The sequence below is a fragment of the Tachysurus vachellii genome, chromosome 9 (assembly GCF_030014155.1).
Source record: "Tachysurus vachellii isolate PV-2020 chromosome 9, HZAU_Pvac_v1, whole genome shotgun sequence".
Classification (NCBI taxonomy): Eukaryota; Metazoa; Chordata; class Actinopteri; order Siluriformes; family Bagridae; genus Tachysurus; species Tachysurus vachellii.
Window position 1 is genome coordinate 10,066,821 of NC_083468.1, and position 24,049 is coordinate 10,090,869.

General features: G+C 39.7%; 1 protein-coding gene across 2 annotated transcripts in view; it reads right to left on the reverse strand.

Annotated features, from left to right (window-relative positions):
* Positions 1 to 1,948: 1,948 nt before the first annotated feature.
* LOC132851038 (golgin subfamily B member 1-like) overlaps positions 1,949 to 24,049 on the reverse strand; it is a 53,824-nt gene continuing 31,723 nt past the window's right edge. For both annotated transcript variants that reach the window (XM_060877609.1, XM_060877608.1), the window contains exons 21-29: positions 11,755 to 23,640; positions 10,653 to 10,810; positions 8,959 to 9,013; positions 7,842 to 7,967; positions 7,458 to 7,610; positions 6,585 to 6,682; positions 6,225 to 6,359; positions 5,732 to 5,846; positions 1,949 to 5,046 (exon numbers count right to left, since the gene is read on the reverse strand). In XM_060877609.1, the coding sequence (XP_060733592.1) occupies positions 4,888 to 5,046; positions 5,732 to 5,846; positions 6,225 to 6,359; positions 6,585 to 6,682; positions 7,458 to 7,610; positions 7,842 to 7,967; positions 8,959 to 9,013; positions 10,653 to 10,810; positions 11,755 to 23,640 (12,885 nt within the window). In that variant the 3' untranslated portion in view covers positions 1,949 to 4,887. The remainder of the gene's footprint in view (positions 5,047 to 5,731; positions 5,847 to 6,224; positions 6,360 to 6,584; positions 6,683 to 7,457; positions 7,611 to 7,841; positions 7,968 to 8,958; positions 9,014 to 10,652; positions 10,811 to 11,754; positions 23,641 to 24,049) is intronic.

A 24,049-nucleotide genomic window follows, 5' to 3' on the forward strand; every position in this document is an offset into this window, starting at 1 on the left:
CAGGGGAACACATGGCACCAGGATTCACCACAGGAAGAAGACAAGTTGGTCGGCGGCAGTGTGATGCTTTGGGCAATATTCTGCTGGGAAACCTTGGGTCCTACCATCCATGTGGATGTTAATTTAACACATACCACCTATCTAAACACTGCAGACTGGTATTCCTTGATGGCTGTGGCCTCTTGCAGAAGGATAATGCACCCTACTACAAAGCAAAAATGGGTGCACAAATAGTTTAAGGAGCACAATAATAAGTTTGAGGTGTTCCAATCCAATCGAGCATCTGTGGGATGTACTTTTTTTTTTTTGGCAGCGGGGACCAATGCAATATTAGGAACATGGTGAGGACGGATTAAATTTTTAATAACTTACATAAATCTCTCCTGTTTTTTTTTTACATCAAGACCTAAGAGCTAAAAGTGTAAGTGTGTTCTTAATCTACAATGTTATGCACAGTGCTGAACAACAAACTAACTGTTTCAGTGGCTAGAAGAAAAAAGCTGTCAGTCAGACCACACACACACACACACACACTATAAATAAATAAGACTCTTGTGTTAAAATGGAGGAGAATGGCCTTGTCTCTCCTGACCTGTGCTGTCAATCATACATGCCAAAAGTGCTTTGCTATAAGGAAGTATCTAAATGCACAATCGTTAAAAGCATAGTAGACCAAGTGTCCTTCACTTGACATGACAAAGGGAGAACATTATAATGCTCAGAGATGGAAAGATAAAGTTGGCACAGATGTAAATTCACATTCAACTCAATTTTATATTCACTCAAAATAGTTGTTTTCCCCACGGTGAAGCTTTATTTGCTCTCATGACTTTCTTTAATGAAAATAAACATCATAGAGAGAGAGCGAGAGCAAGAGAGAGAGAGAGAGAAAGAGAGGGGAGAGAAGAGGAGAGGAGAGGAGAGAGAGAGAGAAAGAGAGGGGAGAGTAGAGGAGAGGAGAGGAGAGAGAGAAAAAGAGAGGGGAGAGTAGAGGAGAGGAGAGAGAGAGGGGAGAAAGAGAGAGAGGAGAGAGAAAGAGAAAGGGGAGAGGAGAGTAGAGAGAGAAGGGGAGAGGAGAAAGAGAGGGAAGAGGAGAGAGAGAGAGAGAGAGAGAGAGAGAGAGAGAGAGAGAAGAGGATAGAGAGACAGACACTCTGGTAAATGTCTGTTTTCTAACTGTTGTAACTGACAGTGTTTAATGTTTGGATAAATATCTTGTTAAAACATCCATCTACTCTCCAGGTTGAGTGATGTCTTGGTATAGAGCTTTTCGTTGTGGTATTTATGGGACCTTCATCACAACCCTTCTTTCTCCAAAAGAATGAGCAATTTGCAGCGTTTTTATATAGAACCTGATTTATTTTTATTTAACCTTTACATGAGCTTAAATGCTGATGGTCAGGTTTAATATGAGGATCTTTATTTACATCTAAATTAAAATAAAAACATCCTCTACATGATTGCCTTTTCTTATTAACACACAAGGGGTTATCTCTCCCAACACACAAAGGGTTGTCTCTCTCATCTCAGCGTTGTGTGTGATGTGCTTGCCATGTTCAGAGTTAACAGCATTGAGACAACTTCACAATGTAGCCGTGAGAAAGATTTAATGTGGTGTTCTTTTTTCAAAGACATTCTTATAGGCTGTCTGAAAAAAACAACAAAAAAAACCCACTAAAATATAAACTATGTATGAAACATTTTGAAAGACATTAGGCTAAAGAGTTTCTGGACATCACATACAATATTCTGTATCACCCTAAAGAGTATGGGCTCTCTTTCAAGTCTGGTTCCTCTCAAGGTTCCTACTGTATATTGTCTCCTTATGGTTCCTATAAGTTTGCCTTGACATCACATCTGGCTTGTTTATTAAGGATCTACAGTAAATAGAAATCTACATCCAGTTTGTCATACACAAAATAAAACGCCATTATTTTTTTTCAATAAAAAGTTTTCTAATAGCTTTATTTAAAATGAACTTCATTAAAAAAAGAAAAGAAAAAGAAAACAAAACCACTCCACCATATTGCACACATTTCAGCCCACCAACAGAGGACACAGTCTTTCTTCATGAGTCTAATGAATCTCCTCAAAAATAGACCTTATATAGAAAATAGGACAATTTGAATACACTCAGTAGTAGTTTTCATTTTAAATAGAGATCCGTTTTGCTCTAAATCGTCCCATATTTACAGACCACTTTAGTGTAGAACAGCGTTATACAGCAAATCAGTCAACCTGTAAACAATCAGTGTTAAATATAGTACATCATCTGTAGAATATATACACACATACACAATAGCATAACATCCAGCAGTGTTTTCCAGCTGTGCTCTGCACATTACAGATGTTCCTGCTCTAACTCACCTCAGCCCCTCAGAACACACCCACATCACACATGCCGATATTCATGTATCGTCAGTAATATGTCGATGAGTCAAAAAATCTCAGCATGTCATTGTTATTTTGCTGTGGTGTTGTCTGCATAATTGACCTACCAGAAAGGCAACTTTACTTAAGACTTTATTTCACCAGTTCTACACTAACAAGACTTCTTCATTGTGCACATTTTATTCTTGCACATTTGAGAGCCTGTATGCATTACCCACAATGCTCTGCAGCAGTTTTAATGCAGAGTGTGAAGTCTTTTCGAAACATATGGAAGTAATGGAAACGTTATTTGTTAATTGTTATCTTGTGACATAAAGCAAAATCTCGTGTGTTTAGGGTCCATGTCCTCTGTCCAGCTCATGAGAACTTGCAGGGCATTATGCCCCCATTCCTTTTCTGTAGGGCTTGTCCAACACAAGAGCAGTTAACATGGAGTCTATCCATCAGGGCACAAGTCAGGGGACACCCTGGACGGGGTGTCGTTCCATCGCAGGGCACAGTCATACAGTACACACACACACACAAACACTCACACATTACAAACAAATTAGAGAAGCAGATTCCAACTCAAGTCTGGTCTTTGGACTGGGTTAAAGAGAACTGAAGTATCCCAGAGGAAACCCCAGAAGCACAGGGAGAACATGCAAATTCCATGCACCTGCCAGCACTGGAGTTGAGAGGCAAACATGCATTTAGGGGAAAGCCCTGGTGTGTTTCCTGTTAAAATGCCCCATTTTTCTTTTTCATTTTTTTTTTAAAGTGAGAAACTCACTAAAATGTTGAGCAGCACGAGCACATTAAAACACTTTCTAACACAACCGACTGGACCAAATTTTCAGGCAACTTCTTCCGATCAAAATGGGTGCTTCGATATTACTGTGTGGTATGAAGTACAGAATTAGGTGTGCTAGAGCAGAAATACACTTCTTCACCATACTAATGTATAGAAACACTGCATGAAGCATGGGTTAAGAAACTGATGAGCTGAATCTGGCAAGCTTGACCGGGACACACTGCAATCTACACATACTGGCATTAATGCTTATTGTACCTTGCATTCACCATCTTCAATACACAGTAGAAATAAATACACACACGTTGTCCAGACCTCCAAGTAGTTGCCACAGTCACAGCATACACAAACACACAGCATTCTATCAGCAAGCATGCATGTGGAGTTAAAGGGTGTGTGTGTGTGTGTGATACAATAGCTTCATTTCGGCAATCGCTGATAGAAATGAGTTTTAAAGGAACTGTGATGAAAATGAAAGATTTCACTCTGTCTCACACAAACACATGTAGTGTAGTAAATACGCACCACTTTAAATCCCATAAGCACTTTTGATTAACTTCAGTGTAGAAAAAAAAAATCCAAATTCTTTCTCTCTCCCTCTCTCACTCACACACAAGCACACTATGTATGTGCTACGCATCTGTTATACAATATATTGCAATATTCAACATACACAACCATCACACCTCTTGTGTTAAGTCCTGGACGAGGCTGCCTATATAAGCCAGCAGTTTGTGCAGCAAAACCAATTCTGTCCTGTTCTGGTCTTAGTTTAGATTAACTGAATATTTGTTGATGGTGAAGGCAAAGTTTGAGGAACATGGTATGAGTACAATATTGTATTAGGACCAAAAACCATCTTTAAAGGTCCTGTCTCACAAAATGTGACCGGTGACACTGCTACACTATACACCGAGCCTGTAATCTAGAAATAAATGTTTAGTGCAATAACCTCATCAGCAGCGAAAATGACAGATGCATGATGAGTGGACACGATGACATCTGACGTGAGCTCAGGCAAATTATTGGATGTGATGTGTGATACCAAAACTGTTTAGAAAGCTCATCAGTTACCAAACACCAAAACGGTCCCTCTGCTGAACCTTAATACTGAAGAATGCTTAATTTAGCAAGGGATCTACAGCACAGATCGTTAGACTAGATGGCAATCTGAGGATGATGTCGTCATCTGTCATCACCAAGCTGATGTCCTACAAACACATGCATTCTATCCCGCCATACATCAATCAGTGGGATTAGTGTGTAGTATAAAGGAAAGACAAAGCCTATTGCAGTACATATGTGTAAATAACACCACATGTACTGTGTAGCTGTAACAGTATTCTTACACACTGTTTGATGAAGTTATATGTGACTTCAGAGAAACAACTGCATTTGCATGCTTTGTTTCATCAACTTTGGTTCAAAAAACAGCTACAACAGAAGAGCAGAAGTTAAGCAATGGTATTTTCAGAGTTGCCTGGTTTGCTCATTTGGGTCTGATATTGATGCTAATAGCATCTCTACAGAACACACAGTTTTACTTCTACTAGAGAAGAGTGATAGAGAAACTATAAACTGTTAGAAGTTGTTGGTGTTTGATAACTGATTAAATAACAAACGGCTCTTGAACACAACTGCACTTCTCGTTGCTTTGAAAAGTTCCTCATTTGCTCAAGCAACCTGTCCGTGGTTTTAAAAGTCTATAACGCCCCAGTGAAGCACATGAAGACGAGGATATGGAGTGCGAGCAGGTAGACCAGGAAAAAGTAGCGGGATTTCGCTCTGGATGTCAGTAGCTTGGAGCAGTAAAGATTACGGCCTCGTAACCAGCGGCGGCACGAGTGGACGCCGCTCTTCATCTGGAAATAAAAACAATAACAATTGCTAAACATTTCTAGCAAGGACAGATATACACAAAATGAAATACTGTTGTTAAAGGGAAATAATTCTAAACGAATATACATTTAATGTTGAGAAATATCCAAGTTGTTACAATCATGTACATTAAAATCCTTACACAAAACTTTATATCAACAATTACACTATGTAATATGAATTTTTAGCTGAAACTAACATCTGCTTTTATATATTTATATATTTATATATACACACTTATAAAAAAATCTCTACTCAAGAATGCACCATGGCTTAAAGATGAAATAATTTATAATAAAAACTGTGACTTAGTCCAAGGTTTTCATTAATCAAGTCTTAAGTCTTAAATTGTGGATTTTGAATGTAACCATGGCAACATTAATGATGCCTGGCCTAAATCTACAATTCATTATTGCTTTTGCTATCACAACAAAAAGAACAAAATCCAATGACAGATTTATGCAAACAATAATTATTTGAACCCTCCTTTTGCACAGGAAATAGAAATACAAGACTTGGCTATATTAGTTACTTTCATATCGTTCAGTTAGGTGGATGCAAAGATATATACTGTATAACCACATGTGCACATTTGCTCAGTAGACATGGGATGTTCACCTCACACCTCCCCTTGTATATGTGGACACTTACTTATATTAAAAGACTTACCGTGCGGATAAGCAGGTGTTGCTTTGGATCTAAAATCAGAGCTTCCCATTCCTCATCTGTGTCTAACCGGATACTAAAGTCTCGCACAGAAGATCTGGAAGGGCTAGGTTCCCTACTGTGCCACACACACACACACACACACACACACACACACAGTTTACTCAACAGTCTGTGACACTAGTCAAAGACATAACTTCATGCAGACGTGAGCCTGCAGTCAAATCTGAAAGATGAATAAATTAAAGTTTGTGGACAGGGTCAAAATGTTTGGGAACTAATTTGGATAAAACAGCTCTAATTAGTGACTTCAAACAATCACATGGACAAGTACAAACAAAATAAATAACTGCATGTACACATGTTCTCTATGTGTGACACACTGTGATAGATATTGCTCTGCAAAACTAATTCTCATTACATGTGGATTACATCTTACCTGCCCCAGTGCATTGTGGGTGCACTGCATATTAGTTGACCATATCTGCCCCATTACCTCTTAATCCTCTGCTCAGCCAATCCCAGTGCTTCCTCCGCTGCTTGTCTTCGCACCCTTTCCTCCTCCAGCCTGTTGTTGAGCTGAGACACATTTTGCTGAGTGGAGTCCAGCTGGAGCTCTGCTTCTACCAGTCTAAACAGAGAAGATATTTTCATGCTTTCCCTTCCTTTTCATACTCTCATTTATATATATTTATATACAGAAATATACTATTTTCCATGTAGAACCTTTTGCTGATTTATCAATTCCCTGTCATAAGTTCCACTGGTTTTCTTTAATCAGGTGAACAGTCCAGTACAGTCCAGCAAAAACAAGTTGGTCTAGTCTTGTTTCTGTGTTCACTTATACCCATTTCACCTGCTCTTGAGTTCTCTGATGTCCAATCCGTCCAGATTGCTTGAAGCGCTGCTGATTTCCTGAGGAGCTCCGGGTGCAACTTCTGCACATACCGAACCCTGACAAAATATGCATTCTGGATTAAAAAAAGAGTGCTCTTTATTTGTAATAATACTGTTTTTCTTTAAGGTTAAAACTGCCTTTGAACCAATTTGAAATTGATTTTAACCTAATTTCCTGAAATAAAATATTGTATGCTCAGCCACGTTAGATGACTGCTAAAAAAAAAAGGAGAAAATCTCATGGGAAAAGTATACTAAAAGACACAAACATACAGAATGTCCAAAAGTTTGTTTAACTCTACATGCAACATATAACATAAGAACAAAAAAAAACAGTCAAGTCTGGAATAAAGTCATTTTATACCATAAATCCTATTTTTATCTTATTAATTTGAATTAATATTGCTGTGAGTGTGAGTTTAAATCTGAAATGCTTCAGTCAAAAAACAAACAAAAAATCCTATTTTAAAGCTCAGTAGTTTTTAATTCAACATAGAACATGCATCAGCTGATATGAGGTTTCAGTATCTGAATCAGTTTAGAATTAGTATTAGAAAAGGTGCGATCTCACGAAGAAATATGTAGTTTTATTGACCAACAGTGTTATTTAACATTTGTCTATCTGCTCTCATTGCATGATGTAAAGGTCAACATTAGACCAACGCCAAACATCACCCAAGCCAAACCCTACACAACTCTAAACAAACAGACAAAACGAACTAGCTAGCGTGGCACTGCCGAGTCTTAAGCTGTGAACAGTAATCAAAAGTGTTTACTGTAACCAAAAGTGCTTATGAGAAACCATTTGCATGTGTATATGAATACTTCATACCTGTGCATGTGAGTGCTGGATTTGTTGCTGATTTGCTATCCAATAATAGCGGTTCTGCAGCTCACTCAGACTAAGCTGGGTTTCCCTCAGAGTCTGAGACACGGCTCTCAATTGAGCGGAAACGGCAGCTTTCTCTTCTACAGCTTGCTGCATCTACAACCCAACATCAGCGGCAACAGTGATTCCAACCAAAATAAGAATATGACAAACAGGAAGTGTAATTAAAAACAAAAAGGAATAAAAACCCAAACAAGCAGCACTGTATGGATTAATTGCATGTATTAAACATGCTTGAAAGCTGCACAGACAAAGTCTACCAAATCTAGCTAAATAATGTTACTTTTGCATACAGTTACAGAATTGTGTGCTGGCTTGTGTACACACCTTGATATTGAGCTGCTGAAAGCCAAAATCTCGCTGTTGAATCTCCACCAGGCAGCACTGTAGATGAGCCTGCAGCTGTGCAACCTGCTCTGAAGATGTGCCTTTACCTGAAACAAAACCAGTCCCCTACGCACACACACACAAGCACACACACACACACACACATGCACACACACACACACGCCCACAAACAGCACTTCAATAAAACCTGCATACATCTAATCCTTTGTCTACCATCAGCCTCTGCTATTATAATAAAAGAATTTGAATGAGTTTTGAATGTGACATAAATGTACGCTTATTCCCGTAACCTATAAAGACTTTTCTTAGCTCTTGCTTTTCAATGTGAATTTGTGAAACTCTTTAAATGTTTTTTAAAAATTATTTTCCCCCTGTTTAAGTTGCATTTCAGCAGATAACATCTATGTAACGCAATTTTCTCTGAACTTGGAAGCGGATCAGATAAAAATAAATAAATAAATAAATAAAAAAATTTATATATATATAAGATCAAAACATCACTCACTGGACATTAACTATTTACTATTTGACATACAGTATAAGTATAGGGAGTCACCTGTACACTCTTATAGAAGAAAGCCTGTGTCCAGGATGTAATGTTCAGGCTATTCTTTATTATTATAATTATTATTATTATTATTATTATGTTTTTAAATGACTTGATTGCATTTTTTTTTTAAAGTTTTTATAAGGATTAAAAAAAAAAAAAAGCATGTCACAGTGGCTTGTAACTACTCAGAATTAGCTACACAAATGACACAAAATTTGTGACCTGACAACAGCCAATTCACCCCTAGTAGTAAATTCACAAACTTGTTTGCGTATTAATGTGCTTAAGTAGCTTACCAGCAGTAGCTTTAGTAGCTTTTCGGCGCACTATAAAAGATCACAACAGCTACCATATGTAACGGGGTCAGTTAAATTTGCTTAGTGGGCTAGCTAATGGCTCTATGACTTGTGCACCCCTGTTCTAAAATACTGTTAGTGTTGATCTGATAATAATCTGATAATTTATCAGTGTACATTATATGCACTACTGTGTGACCTTCCTGTCTGTAATAAAAAAAAAAAAGAAATGCGGCCTGTATTATATTACCTTGCTGGACTCCCTGAGAGCTTGACATTCAGACTGCAGTTGGCTCTTTTCAGACCTGCATGGTTAGAGGGGTGAAAAAAAAAAATCACAATGCTGTCACTATAAACACAGACTCCACTGTTCCATTAAATGTTACACACATTTTCCTGGCTTTGACAGCATATCATGCCAAGCATAGTGCTAATGACTTCCTGTGTGTGTATGTGTGTGTGTAGAACTATCATACTGATTATAGGATAGAAAGTCCTTTCACAATGACCTCAGTCAGTTTAGGTGTAGAAACATTAGTCCTATTATTAAAGTTACAAGGCTGCATAAATCCAAGTTACAGTTTACTACAGAAGACTACAATAAATGTTACCATCCATCCATTTTCTGTACCGCTTATCCAACCCAGGGTCATGGGGAAACTGGAGCCTATCCCAGGGTACTATGCAGGACTGTTTGCAAAACCCATCGCAGGTCATAACACAGTATAGACAATTCAGATATGTCAATCAGCCTAAAGCAATATTTTTGAATTGGGGAGGAAACCGAAGTACCTGGAAGAAACTGCTGAAGCACAGGAGCATGCAAACTCTGTGCACATGGTGCGAGGGCGAGAACTGAACCCATAACCCCAGTGTGAGGAAAACATGTTAACCACTAAGCCACTGCACCACTACAACGACATTTATAAACCATACAGTTCATCCAACTCACTGTATACTCATTGGTGAAAATCTTTAGAGATGGTAATGTGTAACAGTAGAGTGAACTATGTGAGTGAACTCAATATCAATTAGTCCTTTAAAATGTAACACTATTTAGTTAAGGGTTAATGAATGATTTATCAAAAACAGGATGACAGTTTGATTTTAAATGACAGTTCGATTCTTTAAATATAAACAGTTCTTGGTAGTACACTGAGGTGTGTTGAAAGGCCAACATGGACATATTCATCATGCTACAGTTCAATGCACCAGCACTCACAGATTAACTTAAGTAACCCAGAGGAGCTGTATAAGTCACAGAAACAGCAACAAAACAAAACACCTTAATGATCCTGTTGTGTAACCTAGGAAAGAATAACTATGACTTCATACAATAGTTCTTCTGATCAAACACTAGTGCCTTATTTACCCCTTATTTCATCCATAAAATATAAAAAAGTTTAAAAATTCATTAATTAAAGCGGAAAAAATTCTACTAACTACTATTTTTTGTTGTTACGAATTGCAATATTTTATCAGTTTTTTTAGTTACCATAGTTAAGCTATCTCTAAACCTGTACAATTTTTATATTAGTTGCTCTCTCAGGCCTGTAAAGTCTGATGTACAGTGGATGTTAGAAAAAAATTCTGAACAGCAGCTGTGCTGAACAGCAGCATCGATACTTACTGAATTCTTGTATATTGAAGAGACCTGATAACATGCTGTTCGATTTGCCTAACTTAAAGCCCACTTCATGTTCTGACTAAAAGTATGCATATATTACGAGACAAAACAATTCTTTTCGTTGATATAAAAGCTGCAGATGCCATGTTTTCTGACAGCCATTGCGATTGTTGGAATCTATCAACGATTCCTGACACTATCATCAAACTTCCCAAGCTTATTCATGCTGATAGACTCAATTACTTGCTTCTGATATCATCATCTAATACTGTGTTCAGCCAACAAGGAAAGATCTGTACAGAAAAACCAAGAATTACCTCAGCTCTGCTAGTTCTGCCTGGTATCCAAGAACATCTTTTTCACACTGTTGTTTGTAAGCGTGTGCTTGTTGTAGTGCCCTATGTTGGTCATCGTATTTCTGCTTCAACTCCACCAGCTCGGCATTCTGAGACTGCAAGTTTCCAACCTCCTTAAGCTAGAAGACAAAGAAGCAGAGAGATTTGCTTGAAAAGCTATAACAGCAAAAAAGTAAAATAAAATAATACATAAAAAAAAAAAAAAAAAATGCTGAAAAGAGTCCCATTGCTTCAAGCCATCTCTGTGTATTTAATAACACCGTAAATGTACAAACTCCAACTGATCTTCACTAATGGGGCTTTCACACTGGCAGTTTTGTCCAAATCAGAGCATGGTTCACATGAAAAACTGGTAAAGCATTCATGTGGACCAAGAAGTACACCATGGAACTGAACTGGAGACTACTTGTAGGAGGAGGTCTGTGCAAATTGTGTTCAAGTGAACATGCTTGTGTCGACGCTCGTTCAGGTAGCAAAGTAACCTGTGCAGGTTTTAGCTGATTATGACGACATCGTTCATTTTTCCAAAACGTACAAGTACTATTAGTGGCAGGGAACAGTTGTGGGAAAGAAGTGGTAAGGTGCCCTGCTGCACATAACAGCACCAAAATAATTTAGAAAAATTAAATAAAGTACAGTTGATGTGATTGTGTTCACAAGTGCACCGGAATTATTTAAGAGAATTTAGTAAGTTAGAAACTTTTCCAGTGCTTGCGGGGGCACTAGAAACAATTTACAGTCTGATTTGGACCGCATAAACATGCCGAGTGTGCAACGCACCGAATTCTCAGTGAAGAATATAATCAACAATACAGATGAAAACTGAGCCCTTCCCAGGCCTGGTGCGCAAGAGATGGAATAAAGGGGACAGGTATTTTTTGGTTCAGACAGTTCAGGTCATTTTGAACGAAAAAAAGGTAAGAGTCAAAACCCCATGCTCTTAGCACATCCAAGTGAAGCCATACAAAAGCACACGAATAAGAGCAGCCTTGCATGCCCTTAACAAATGCCCACATGCCACAAGAAATACTCAATCTAATCACAGACATAGCCCAGGACTCACCAGGCCATCTCTCTCAGTCTGAAGAGAACCAGCACTGATGCTATGGTTATTTGAATCCTTGGATTTGACAGGCTCGAATGGTTCAAGGCTTGATTGCTGTCTACATTCGACTTCCTTCTTGGCCTTCCTGAGTTCCTCCATCAGTCTGTCTCGGTCAGATTGAAGACTGACCATCGCTTTCGAAAACGCATTAACCTGTCTGCTATAGGAGCTCTTCTCCAGCGATGCCTGTTTAAGCTGGCCCTCTTTCTCAGATACGGCTTGTGAAAGGTCGTTCACCAGCACAGATAATTTGGAATGTGCGTCTTTGCTTTCCAGTGCCAGCAGCTTTTGGACCAAGATGTTCTTTTCTGTATCAAGAGCTGATATTTCAGAGGTGGATTCGTTCAGCTGCCGCTCAAATTTATTCATGGATGCTGTAGCTTCCCTGAGCTCTTCGTCGTATCTGCCGCGTAGAATCTTGAACTCATCTATGAGCTGATCCCGGTCATTTTGAAGTGCTGCCATGGCTTTTCCAAGTGATTCATTCTGAGATTTCAGATTCTTGTTTTGGCTTTTAGCTTCAGACAATTCCTGCTCTGCTTGCATAAGATTTCTGGCCAAATCTGCAACCCTTTCGTCTGCAGTTTCTCTCTCGTTCCTCATTAAATTAAATTCGCGCTTAAAAGCGTTTAGTTCTTGGCTGTACTTTTCTTCAGCCTCTGTCAACTTTTTTTGAGACTCTTTGACTGTTTCCTTTAGGCTCCTGTTCAAGTCATCTGCAGCCACTTTTTGAGCGAACAACTTTTGCTGAAGTTCATTACATTCAGAAGCTTTTGCTGCGATGGCTTGCTGTAAATCAGCAATCACTTTACTCTCATTTGTCTCCTGTTTCTCCTTCCGTAAGGCCGATAAACTGTCTCGCAGTTCTTGCACCTGAGAATGTAGTTTCATTTTTTCTTCTTTTAAGGCTTTGATTTCCTCTGCTTCCTTCTGTACCTCTAAGAGGGCATCACAATGATGCATTTCAACGGTTCGTTTTTGGTTCTCAAGGTTTCTTATGGAATCCTGCTGCTTTTTGAGAAGATCCTTCAGCTGGTTGTCTTTAAGGGATAAAACCTGGTTTAAATCCTCTCTGTATCTAATAAGCTGAGCTTTGAGCATAGCATTCTCTGAATTGAGATCATCCATCTGATGAAGAAGGGTTCTGATCTCTTGTTTTAAGCTCTTGGTCACACTCTCGGCAGATTCTTCTTTACCCTGTGCCTTTATCTGCTTTAATTCCGATGCCAAATGTTCTTTTTCAGCTTGCAAAGACAATACTGAGTTTCTAAAGGTGGCAACATTTATTACCAACTGTTCCTTCTCCTGAGCAAACCTGTCCAATCTGACCTGAAGACTTCGGATTTTGCTTTCTAAAGACTTTGCTTCTTTATCAGAGCTTTCTTGCTTGGTATAGAGAGCAGTCAATCTGTCCTCATACCCTGCTAACTGAGCATGATGATTAGCCTGAAGCTGCTCCAGATACCCTGACAACTGTCCATCTTTTGAGGATAACAGAGAGGATATCTCAGAATCTTTGCTTTGAATAAGAGATTTCAAGTGCAATAAAATGGCTTCTTGCTTTTCCAAGTCAACGAGAAGCTTGCTGTACTGGGCCTGGACTACAAGGAGCTCGGATTCTTTGTCTGCTAACATTTTAGAGGAGTGCTCAAGATTGGACTTTACTTGAGAAATGGAATATTTTTGCTCTTCGACTTGTTTCACAAGGCTGCTTTTATCAGTTACTAACCTCTCAATTAAGGCACTTTGTTCGGCGGACCGTTTTGTAAGTATCTCGAGGTTTTGATTGAGTTCAGTATTGCTTGCACGCATTACAAACAGCTGCCTCTGGTGTGCAGCAGCTGCAACTGAATATTCGTTCAAAGTCCTCTCCAATTTCCGATTAGTAATCTGCATATCACTTAACACCCTGCCTTTCTCCCTATTGTCCTCTGATAGTTGAGTAATAACCAAGCTTTGTTCATGAAGCTGGTTGTCCTTATCATGCAAGAGTTTATGAAAAACATTGTCCCACTGCTCTGCAGCATTGCCAATGTTTGGATCTACACTTAACACTGCTAGCTTGGCCGAATTGGTCTCTGCTTCTCTCTTTAGGGTTTTAAGCTGCAAATCTTTAGACTCTACTTGTTTGTGTAAGGACATAATAACTTGAGCTTCCCTGTTATTCTGCTCTTGCAAGTTGCTGATCTGTTTCTGCAGCTCAGCTCGCTGTTCTTTTAAAAGGGCTTGCTGCTGTTCTGCCATTTTTTCCAAGGACCTCTCCCTTTCCGCCGACTCAAATTCGGACTGTTCTTGCCGCTCTGCGAGTTCCTCTTCGAGCACATGTTTCTCAGAAGTTACTCTGGACAGTTCCTTTTTGGTCTCGTTGAGGAGGTTTTTCTGTGTTTTGACTTCTTTTTCGAGACTTTCATTCTCCTTTTGCAAAACTTTGACGTTCTCAGTCATGTCACTGAGCTCCTTCTGTACTTGCTGTTGCTGGGTCTCACATTGTTTTAGAGACCTTTCTAGATTAAGGATCAATTCCTGATATTTAATACAATCTTCTTGTAGCAGGTTGAGCTCTTGATGCTTCTCTTTTAGCAGCTCTTGTAGTTCTTTCTTCATGTTTTTAGAACCTTCTGTGCCTCTTTGCAACACTTTGAGCTTTTCTTCAAATTCTTTCACAAGCTTCAAGTGCAAGTGCTCCTTTTCTTGACAAACCTTTGCCTTGTCCTCCTTGACTTCCATGAGTTGAGCAGAAAGCTGCAATTTTTGTGTTTGCAAGATATTAACTGCCTCGGTCAATTCATCGATTCTTTCAGAATTTTTCAGAAGCACCGTCTCCAAATATTCGTTTTCGTTTTTTACTTTATCAGATGTCTCTTGGACGTTCTCAAGTTCCTCTTGCAGCATACATTTATCATCTTCCAAAATCTTAACCTTTTCACTTAGGTTTATAGTTTCTTGTCTGTTTTTCTCTATTACCTGCTTAAGATCTGATATAATTTTGTCGCGCTCGCTCACTTCTCCTTCACGGTTATCCTTTGTCTGTTTTAGTTTCTCGGCAAGATTTGACTTCTCCTTTTCGAGCAGCGCGACCATTTCAATATGCACCTCTAAATCTGTTTTTTGGGTCTCTATTTGAGCTGCAAAAGATCCGTTCAAACGAAGAGCTTCACTTAATTTGACCTGCAGACTGCTTTCAGTTGATTCAGACTCCTTGTGCCACTTCTCAAGAGATAAGCTTGCTTCTTTGAGCTCCTTTGCCAGGATCTGGTTCTCCTGCTGTAGTTTGCACATCTGTCCTCTAAGCTCCTCTGATGATTCTTGGAGGGACTTGATCTCACTTTCTAACCTACTATTTGTTAAAGTCAATTCGTCGACTGTGCATTTTTGTTTGTCATCAAAAGACAGCAGGTCTTTTCTTATCTTTTCATTTTCCACTTCAAGCACCTCAATCTTCTGTTGTTTCACCTTGGCAAACTTTCTCATTTTTTCTTTCATTTTGTCATTTTCTTCCACTAATTCAGCAATCTGTTTATCAAGAATTTCTCTTTCAGATTCATATTTGTGAGACTTTAAAAGAGCTTCCTGCCTCTCTCTCTTAGCACCTTCAAGAAGCTGCCTCATCTTGTCCATTTCACTGCCGACATTCTCGTAAGCTTGGAGGAGAGATTCATATTCCTGCTTCAAATCAGCATGCTTGGATTTCCATTCGGACAACTCTTCGGTTTGTGAGTCTTTAAGGGATTCCAGTTGACATGAGAAGGCTTGCTTCTGTTGGGTGATGTTCTCGATTGTGAGTTTAAGGCTTTCACAGGCTGCTGATAGGTTGTGATTTTCGCTCAGGATTCGATCCAGATCCCTGTCGAGGATCTGTTTTTCAGCACTTAGCTTGGAAATGTTACTTTCCAGTTCATTTTTCTGCCGTCTGAGGTCAAAAACAGTGCTTTCTAAAGATGACAGTTCACTTTGCACATGTTCATTCTTCGACTGTAGTTTCTGGATTTCTTCTGTGAAAGCCCGATTCTCCTTCAAAAGCTCCTTGCGAGAAATCAAAGCAGCTTGAAGTTTTTTTGTTATCGGATCTACTGTCTTCTTATCTCCAATTTCTGCTGGTTTCTGTTGTCGCTCACTGACTTCTATTCTCATTTTTTCCATTTCAACCTCATGGAGATGAATTTGTCTCTGAAGTTGTTGTTCCAGAGCAGATATGAGTGCCTCCTTTTCTGAAAGCAAAGACTGAAACTCTCCCTCTTTTAAAGTGGTTCGTTGTTCACAAGTCACTTTCGAGCATTCAGATGGTACAGATGGTTTATCGGTAAATTTGGTCTTAACCAGAAGCTCCTTGTTTTGTCTTTCAAGTTGCTTCAGCTGGGACTCAAGTTGGGTGTAATCCTGTCTGGATTTTTCAATGTCCATCATGCAGCTCTCTTTTTCTCTCCATAGAGCTTCTATTTCTAATTTCAGTTGTTCCACTTCAGATTTTGCTTCTTGCCACTGAGAATGTTCTTCAGAAACTTGCTGACGAGCTACGGTTAATTCATTCTGCAAAACCTGCAGTTCTTCCGATCTCTGAGTGACCATTTTTAAGGCAGACTCCAGATCTGTGGTTACGACATCTCTTTCCTGACAAAGTTTTTCTATTTGGTTCCGCAACTCGTTTTTCTTGCATTCTTCACCTTCAACTGCCTTCATAGTTGGTTTTAGCTCTTCAAAAGATGCCAATTGGGTCTGATGCTCAGACTGAAGCTTGGTCGTGTCATTTTTAAACTGCTCAAGTTGTCTTTCAGTTGTCTGAATGTAGAACTTCAGGTGCTCAATTTCTTGGTTCTTCTCGTGGATCTCTTTATCGAGTTCAGATCTTTCAAACAGAAACTTCTCAACCATTTCTTTGGATTGTTCCTCAAATTTGAGCAGTAGTTCATCTTTGGGGGCCATTTCATGTGTGATCTTTTTCAATTTCTTTTTAAGACACTCTAGCTCTTCTTGAAGTAAAGACGACCGTTGTTCAAAGGATGCATTAAGGATATCCAATTGATTTTGATGGTCAGACTGAAGCTTGGCCCTGCTTTGTTCCAGGTCCTTAAGTTGCTGTTCAATACTTTGGATGTAAAACTTTTGTTTTGCAATTTCATCAGTTTTTTCTGTGATTTCTTTAGCAAGTTCAGATCTTTGTTCTACCGTTTCTTTAGTCTGTTTTTGCAAGCTGAATAGTAATTCATCTTTATGAGCCAATTCAGATTTCACATTTTCCAAGTTTTGTTTAAGACACTCCATCTCTTCAACAACTGATGATGTTTGCCCTGATTGTGTTTCTAAGGACGTTTGTAAATGCTGCACGGCCGCTTCTCTTTGCTCAATGCCTCTCTCTAAGACCTCTACTTTGTCTTGTAGACATTTTAAATTCTGAAGTGTACATTCCAGCTCTTGTACTCTGAGATCATAGCCTGATTGGACAGCCATAGACTCCTGCGTTTGCTTGCTGTGCTTCTCCTGAAGAGATGTGAAATTAGCCTTAAGTTCACAAAGCTCGTCATTTAACATTTTTTGATTTTCTTGAGATTTTTTGCGGGCCAACAATGCAGCTTGAGCTTTCCTCTGAAGCTCAGATTTCTCTTTCTTTACCTTAGCCAACTCACTTTCTAATTCTTCAGTATGATGTGATCTCTCGCTTCTTACGTCCTTGTCGGTCATGTCTTTCTCTAGTTGCTGGAGTTTGGCCACAAATTTCTGCTTTTCATTCTCAAAAGCAACGTCGTTTTCATTGCTTTTAATTTGAAGCTGGTCAATTAAAAGCTTCTGTTCTTCTAGTTTCTGGAGGGTGGAGCTCAAATTATCCTCCTTTTCCTTTAGTCTCCCTTGTAAATAATGAGCACTGGCTTCCATTTGCACTATGATCTGATCTTTTTCTGACATAAACAGCAACAATTCAGTGATTTTACTGTCTTTATCCTTCAACTGCTGAATAAGTTCAGAAACAATTGTATCGTGTTCTTTTTTGAGAGAGTTTGTTTGCGTCATGAGTTCTTCGAATTTCTCGCGCAAAGCTGAATCCTCTACTTTGCTCTCTGCACTTTTTGCATGCTGTTTCTCGTGTTCCTCTATTTTTTTTAGCAATTCTTTCCTAACAACAAGCGCTGCTTGGAGCTTTTTCTTCATGGCCTCTTTTTCTTTAGTTACTTGGGAGATTTCAGTTTTAAGTTCATTGCTGTCTTTCACCAAAACCTTGTTTTCAGATTCTTTCATTTCAATTTGACTTTGGTAAAGAGAGAGATTTGCCTTTGTCTCTTCCAGTTGTGAAATCAGACTGTTGAGCTGGTCCTCGTGTTTTATCCTTTCATTTGAGGCAGATGCAACCACTTGTGTTATCGACGTCTCCCTCAATTTTAGCTGCTGGCTGAGTGCTGTGATTAGCTCTTTTTGCTGACTTATCTGAATGCTCATACAACTGAGTTTATCATCTTTCTTTTGGATAAGTACATTGTGTTTCAAACTAGCCTCCTTCAAATCTTCAGATTTCTGGACTTCTGTCCTGAGTTTTTCTTCAAGCTCTTTAATGTTTTCAGACAAAAAAGTGATCTTGCCTTCGCTCTCACTATTACTATCTAGACCCTCCACATGCTTTTGCTCTAGCTTCCTATTTAACTCAGCTAATTCATTCTTAAAGAAGGACTCTTGAGACTGATTGACTTCTTGTAACTGCTTAATTGTGGATTGTAAGGAAACTCGCTCTTCCCTGAAAGCCTCTTCTTTATCTGACACGCACTGTGTTAAACGGGATACCTCCTTCTGAGCATACTCTTGACTTTCTACCAGTTTCCTGAGCTCTATTATCTTATCGTTTAAGGCCTGGCTTAATTCAATATTCTCCTTATCCTTTTCTTGAACTGTGTAGACAAACTCCTCTAATTTGCTTCTACTCATTAAAGCATCCAATTCTTTTTCCTTAAGCCTCTCTGAGCCCTGTTCAATAGCCAGCATGGCTTTGACTAACTTCTCATTTAAATGATCTAGGTCCTGTTTCAGAGCATGCACTTTACTGTCTTTGGAAGTCAGTTCATGCTTGATTTCCTCGAGTTGCTTAGCGAGGACATTCTTAGCCTGCGTTTCCCTGTCAAGCACTGAAAGCCACTCTTTCTCAGACTCTTGAAGAGTTTGTTCAACTCTCTCAACTTCGGATTTCAATCCGGTGATAATATCATCTTTGGCACTAACCTGGTCCTGGAGTTGCTCCATCTCTGTCTTCATTCTCTCCATGCTACTGTGTTGCTGTTGACTTTGAAGCTGCAGCTGTTCTTGTGTCCTTTGAATCTCATAACTGTAATTCCTACTGAATGCCTCTTTTTCCAGAAATAACTTATGGGCCTCCTCTTCCTTTTTTGTCTTTTCATTGTTGACTCGATCTAGCTCCTGCTTGGTCAAACGTTTTTCCTCTTGCAGCTTCTTGCACAGCTCATTTATTTTCTGCATCTCTGACATGGTGTCCTCTGTATGCTTTACCTGAGCAGTGTATTGACTATTAATAGCATGCAGAGCCAATTCCCTTTGCTCAAGGCTCTCAGTCAGGGAATTAACCTGGGCTGCAACTTGAAGGTGTTGTTCCTTTAATCTCTCGATTTCTATAGTCAGGGCATTGGCATTCATTTGCTGAGCAACTAATGCATCATCCTTTTGCTTCAGAACTTCAGCGTTAAACAATCGCAGCTGCTGGACCTCATTCTGCAAAGAGGATGACTCCTGTAGAAGGGTGTGAATTTGTCTGTCTCGCTCACTTATCGTCTGGTTTATGTTTGACAATTCTTTGTTCTTTTGGAACAGCAGATTTTTGGCTTCTTGAAGTTCTTCCACTTGAAAAGCAAATTTATCCTGAAGGTTTGTTAAGGCACTTTGCTTCTCGTCTATCGCTATGGAAAGCCTCACAGTCTCTTCCTTGAGGGCCTGAGTTTGATTCTGCAGCTCAGACACTAGTTCTGTACTTTCCATAAACTGACTCTTCAACAAGTCAGCCTCATCAGCCTTCCTCTGAAGATCCTGAAGAGCTTCAGTTTTGTCCACCACAGTGCAAGTGCTTTCTTCGAGGGCTGCTTTGAGTCTTGATACCTCTGCAAACTGGTCACTGAGATTGAAGTTCAACATTGAAAGCTGTTCTTTAAGTTGAGACAACTCTTGTCTTAAGTTGTCATTTTCTTCATCTTTGTCTTTCAGGGTTTCATTCAGTCTGCCGAGCTCTGTAGACTGTTTAGATGAAGTGTCAAGAAGGGCCTGATCTTTCTCAGCTAGTGCAGCCCTGAGTTGTGTGATCTCAGAGGAAAAGCCCTGTGCTTTACAAGTCAGTTGGGAAATGGTGTCTTCAAGTTTGTCAGTGTTGGCCTTCATGCTCAGCTGCTTCTCTGCTTCGTTCTTCAGCAGAGCATCCTTTTCAGTTAGAGCTGAACTGAGGCTGTCATTTTTCTCAAACAAAACCTCCAAGTCACCTTGTAATTTAGAGATGACATCCATGTCAGATTTAATGCGTGCTTTCGACACTTCTAATTCTGACATTATCTTTTCACTCAACCGAGCAATCTCTTGATCTTTCTTGAGCAGTAAGACATCTTTCTCCTGCAGTGATCTTTGTAAGTTCTGTGCATCCCTCTGTAGCTCAGATATGGCTTCCATTTTCTGGCTGATTTGACCCTCGCCGGATTCAAATCTGACCTGTAATTGACTCAAGAACGTCTCCTGTTGTTTAAAGGACTCCTCTTTTTGCTGTAGTTCCAGATGTAAGCTTTCGGCCTTGGAACGCTCGGTCCCTAGCTGCTGCGTCAAACATGTGAAATCTGCATCCCTGTCGGACAACTGTTTCTGAAGAGCACAGATTTCTTCTTGTTTTATGGAAATCGCTGTCTCTGATTTTTGGAGTTTGGCATTTAATGTACTATTTGCCTCATTTAATGCCTGCACCTTATCCTGAAGTTTCACCAGCTCGACTTGTTTCTGGCTCAGCTCCTCTTTCATCATTGCGCTCTCTGCCGAATGACTCTCCAAAGAATGTTTAAGATGTTCGTTATCTGAGAGAAGCTTTGCAACATTGTCGTTCGTGGTTGCTAACTGGCCAGTAACTGAAACCAGTGACTCATTTCTCTTGTTAAGCTCGTCGGTGTGATTACAACATTCACTTTCTCTCGCTCTCAAATCCTGGAGCAGTTGGGAACATTCTCCTTTAAGCTTCTCGTTCTCAGTTTTGAGGTTTGTGGTAAGCTCTTGCTGATGATTAAGCTCACTTTGTAACGAAGAACACTCCTTAGACTGCTGTTGTATAACTGCATCTTTCTCCAGAAGTCCAGACTTTAGAGCAACACCCTGTTCCTGAAGTAATGAGAGAGTTTCTTGTAGGTGATTAAGCTGGTCCTGATAACCCACAAGCTGTTTGCGTAGATCTGAAATGACCTGGTCTTTTTCAGCAAAACTGAGGTTAAATTGAGAATCTGACATCCTCAGCTGTTCGTTCAAGTGGTTTATAGACTCTCTGCTCTCCTGAAGTTGTCTTGAGAGAAACTCACATTCAGTTGTCTTTTCAAGTATGGCTTCCTTGGTTTGCTTGACTGTTTCGTTTAACTCTTCTTTGTCTTTAAGCAAGCCTCCTATAATTTTACGGTTTTCTGCATGCTGCATCTCAAACCCAGAAAGTTTGTCATTTAACAAGTTTTGTTCCTTCACTAACTCCTCTTTTTCTTTTTGAATGGTACTGTTTTGCTCAGCAAGGATAGAAATCTGAGCAGCAACGTTTCCCTTCTCTTCCAGTGTCGTCGCTAGCTTCTTATCCATTTCGGATACAAGCTGACTCAATTCGGCTAGCTCCTTCTCCTTATTCTCATATAAAGCTCTTATCTGTAAGTTCTGTGTGCTCAGAGCCTGAATGTTGTTATGAAACTCAATTATTTTAGTCTGCCTAAGATTTATTTCTTCAGTCAGGTTCTTGTTACTGGCAAGCAACTTTTCTAGGGTCTTTTTCATGTCGCCATTTTCAGCCTCAAGCTTGGCATTAAGCTCATTCATGGTCCCTAACTGACTGCTGAGGGAAGAAAGAGATGCGTTCCTCTTGTCCAGTTCATTTAGATGGCTTTGACACTCGTTAGTCTTATCACTGAGAGCTGTGGTTTGTTCCTGATGACTGTGACGGAGTTGGGTACATTCTTCTCTGAGGGAGTCACATTCGGTTTGAAGCACTGAAAAAAGATTCCTCTGTTGTACAAGTTCACTTTGTAAAGACGTGAACTGGGAGGCTTGTTGCTGTAAAAGACTATCCTTCTCCGATTCTCCTGAGTTCAAACTCTCCTGCAGCCGCATGATTTGACTCTGCTGGGTGTCTATGTGTACAATTTTCTCACTCAGAGTCCTCTCATTTTCTGATAGTTTACAGTTTAATTGGTCAACCTGAGTGTTCAAGGTCTCTATTTGGCTTTGTAAACGCCCAACCAGCTCTTTACTATTCTCCAGTGACTCTTTAAGCTGATTACACTCACCTGTTTTCTCCAACAGATGTTCAGAAAGAGACTGCTGGCTTTGCTCAAGCTCTGTAGCTCTATCATTAAGCCTTTCCTTATCTTTAATCAGGTCTTCTACCGTTTTTCCATTTTCCACTTGCCGTGATTCAATTTCTTCTGTTTTCCTCAGCAGCAAGTCTTTCTCCTCTGCAACCTGTTGCAGCAACTGTACCTTGTTCACAACTTCCTGCTTAAGAGCATGATTCTCTTCGGTGAGGTCGTCCACTCTGGACTGCAGGCTGACATTATGGTTTAGCACTAAATCCATTTGTTTCTGGGATTCTTGCAAAAGCTGTGTTTGGGTCTGTGAATTCTCCTCGAGAGATTTTTGAAGACCTAGAATTTCATCCTTAAGTGATTTCATCTTTACTTCCAGCTTCAAAATGGTCTTTGTTTTGCCAGCCAACTCTTCTTGTAGTGCCTTCTTTTCTTCTTCTGCCTTCTTCTGTACATTCCGCAGCTTTTCCTCCAGCGACATTATAGTCACCAGTTTTTCTTCAACCCCTAGCTTAACCTGTTCCTGGCACTCGACCTGTGCTTGAAGCTGACTGGATAGAGAATGAAGCTCATTGTTATATTTTGTAACGTCTGCCAATAGCTTGTTGCGTTCTTCCTTGAGAGTCTTCATCTCCTTCTCATGGGTCTGCTCACGGTCGAGGATCTGCTCTTTGAGCTTCTCGTTTGAATTCCTTGTCTCCTTTAGCTGAGCAAGAACGTCCTCAGAGTCTTGAAGTTTTTGAGAAGCAGCCAGCATTTGTTCCTTCAGTGTTAAAATTTGAGTTTCGCATTCGGTTAGGTGAGCACGCTGACTTGTGTGCAGCTTCTGAATTTCCATGTTGAGATCTTGTATCATCAGCTTGTTTTCATCCAGTTGACTGAGCAGATCCTTCGTTTCATTTATCTTTGCCTCGTTCTCTTTACGGGCCAAGGTTAGATCATTCTCTGTGACCCTGAGTTGTTCAGTCAGCTCAGCTATTTTCATATTAAGGGATTTCTGGTCAGAAGACTGTGAATCTTTAATTATTCGAGCTTCCTGTTCAGCTTTCAAAAGAGCACTCTCAATACGAACCAGATCCTCCTCTTTATGCCTTATTTCCTGTTTAAGCTCTTGTATTTGCTCTGCATATTCTAACATATTGCCCGAGAGAGCTGAGATTTCCTTGTCCTTGTCTGCAATAACGTCTTTGAGGCTGTCAATTTCTCGTTCGCAGCTTTGGAGATCGTGAATAAGCTGTGCTCTTTCTTCTAAATGTGTGGTGTTCAGCTTGTCCAGCTCATCGGTGGTTTGATCCAAATCGCTCTGCAACGATTCAATTGTAGCTTCTTGTCTCTGCATCTGAAAAATCATAAAAACAAACAAAAAAAGTCAGATCGTGTCACGTAATACTCTGTATTTTACCACTAAGTACCACTATGCTTGGAGGAAAAAATCCATATACACTTTGCTGTATGCATCACAGAGACATAGCAGGCATTTTAATCTTCGTCCAAATGTTCCACTAACATTGCACAGGGAACATAGATGTTCAGTTTCCTAAGCTGAGTGTTTCACACCAAACAAAACAGCAGCAATAAACAAATGCGTAATTTCACTATGCATTCATACTTTCATTTTTTTTTTAATACACTCACTGGCCACTTTATAAGGAACACACTCTTAACCAAGTGGCACCAGAGCAATCTATAAAATCATTCAGAGACAGGTTGAGAGCTTCATGTTCGCATCAAAATGGGGAAAAGTGTTA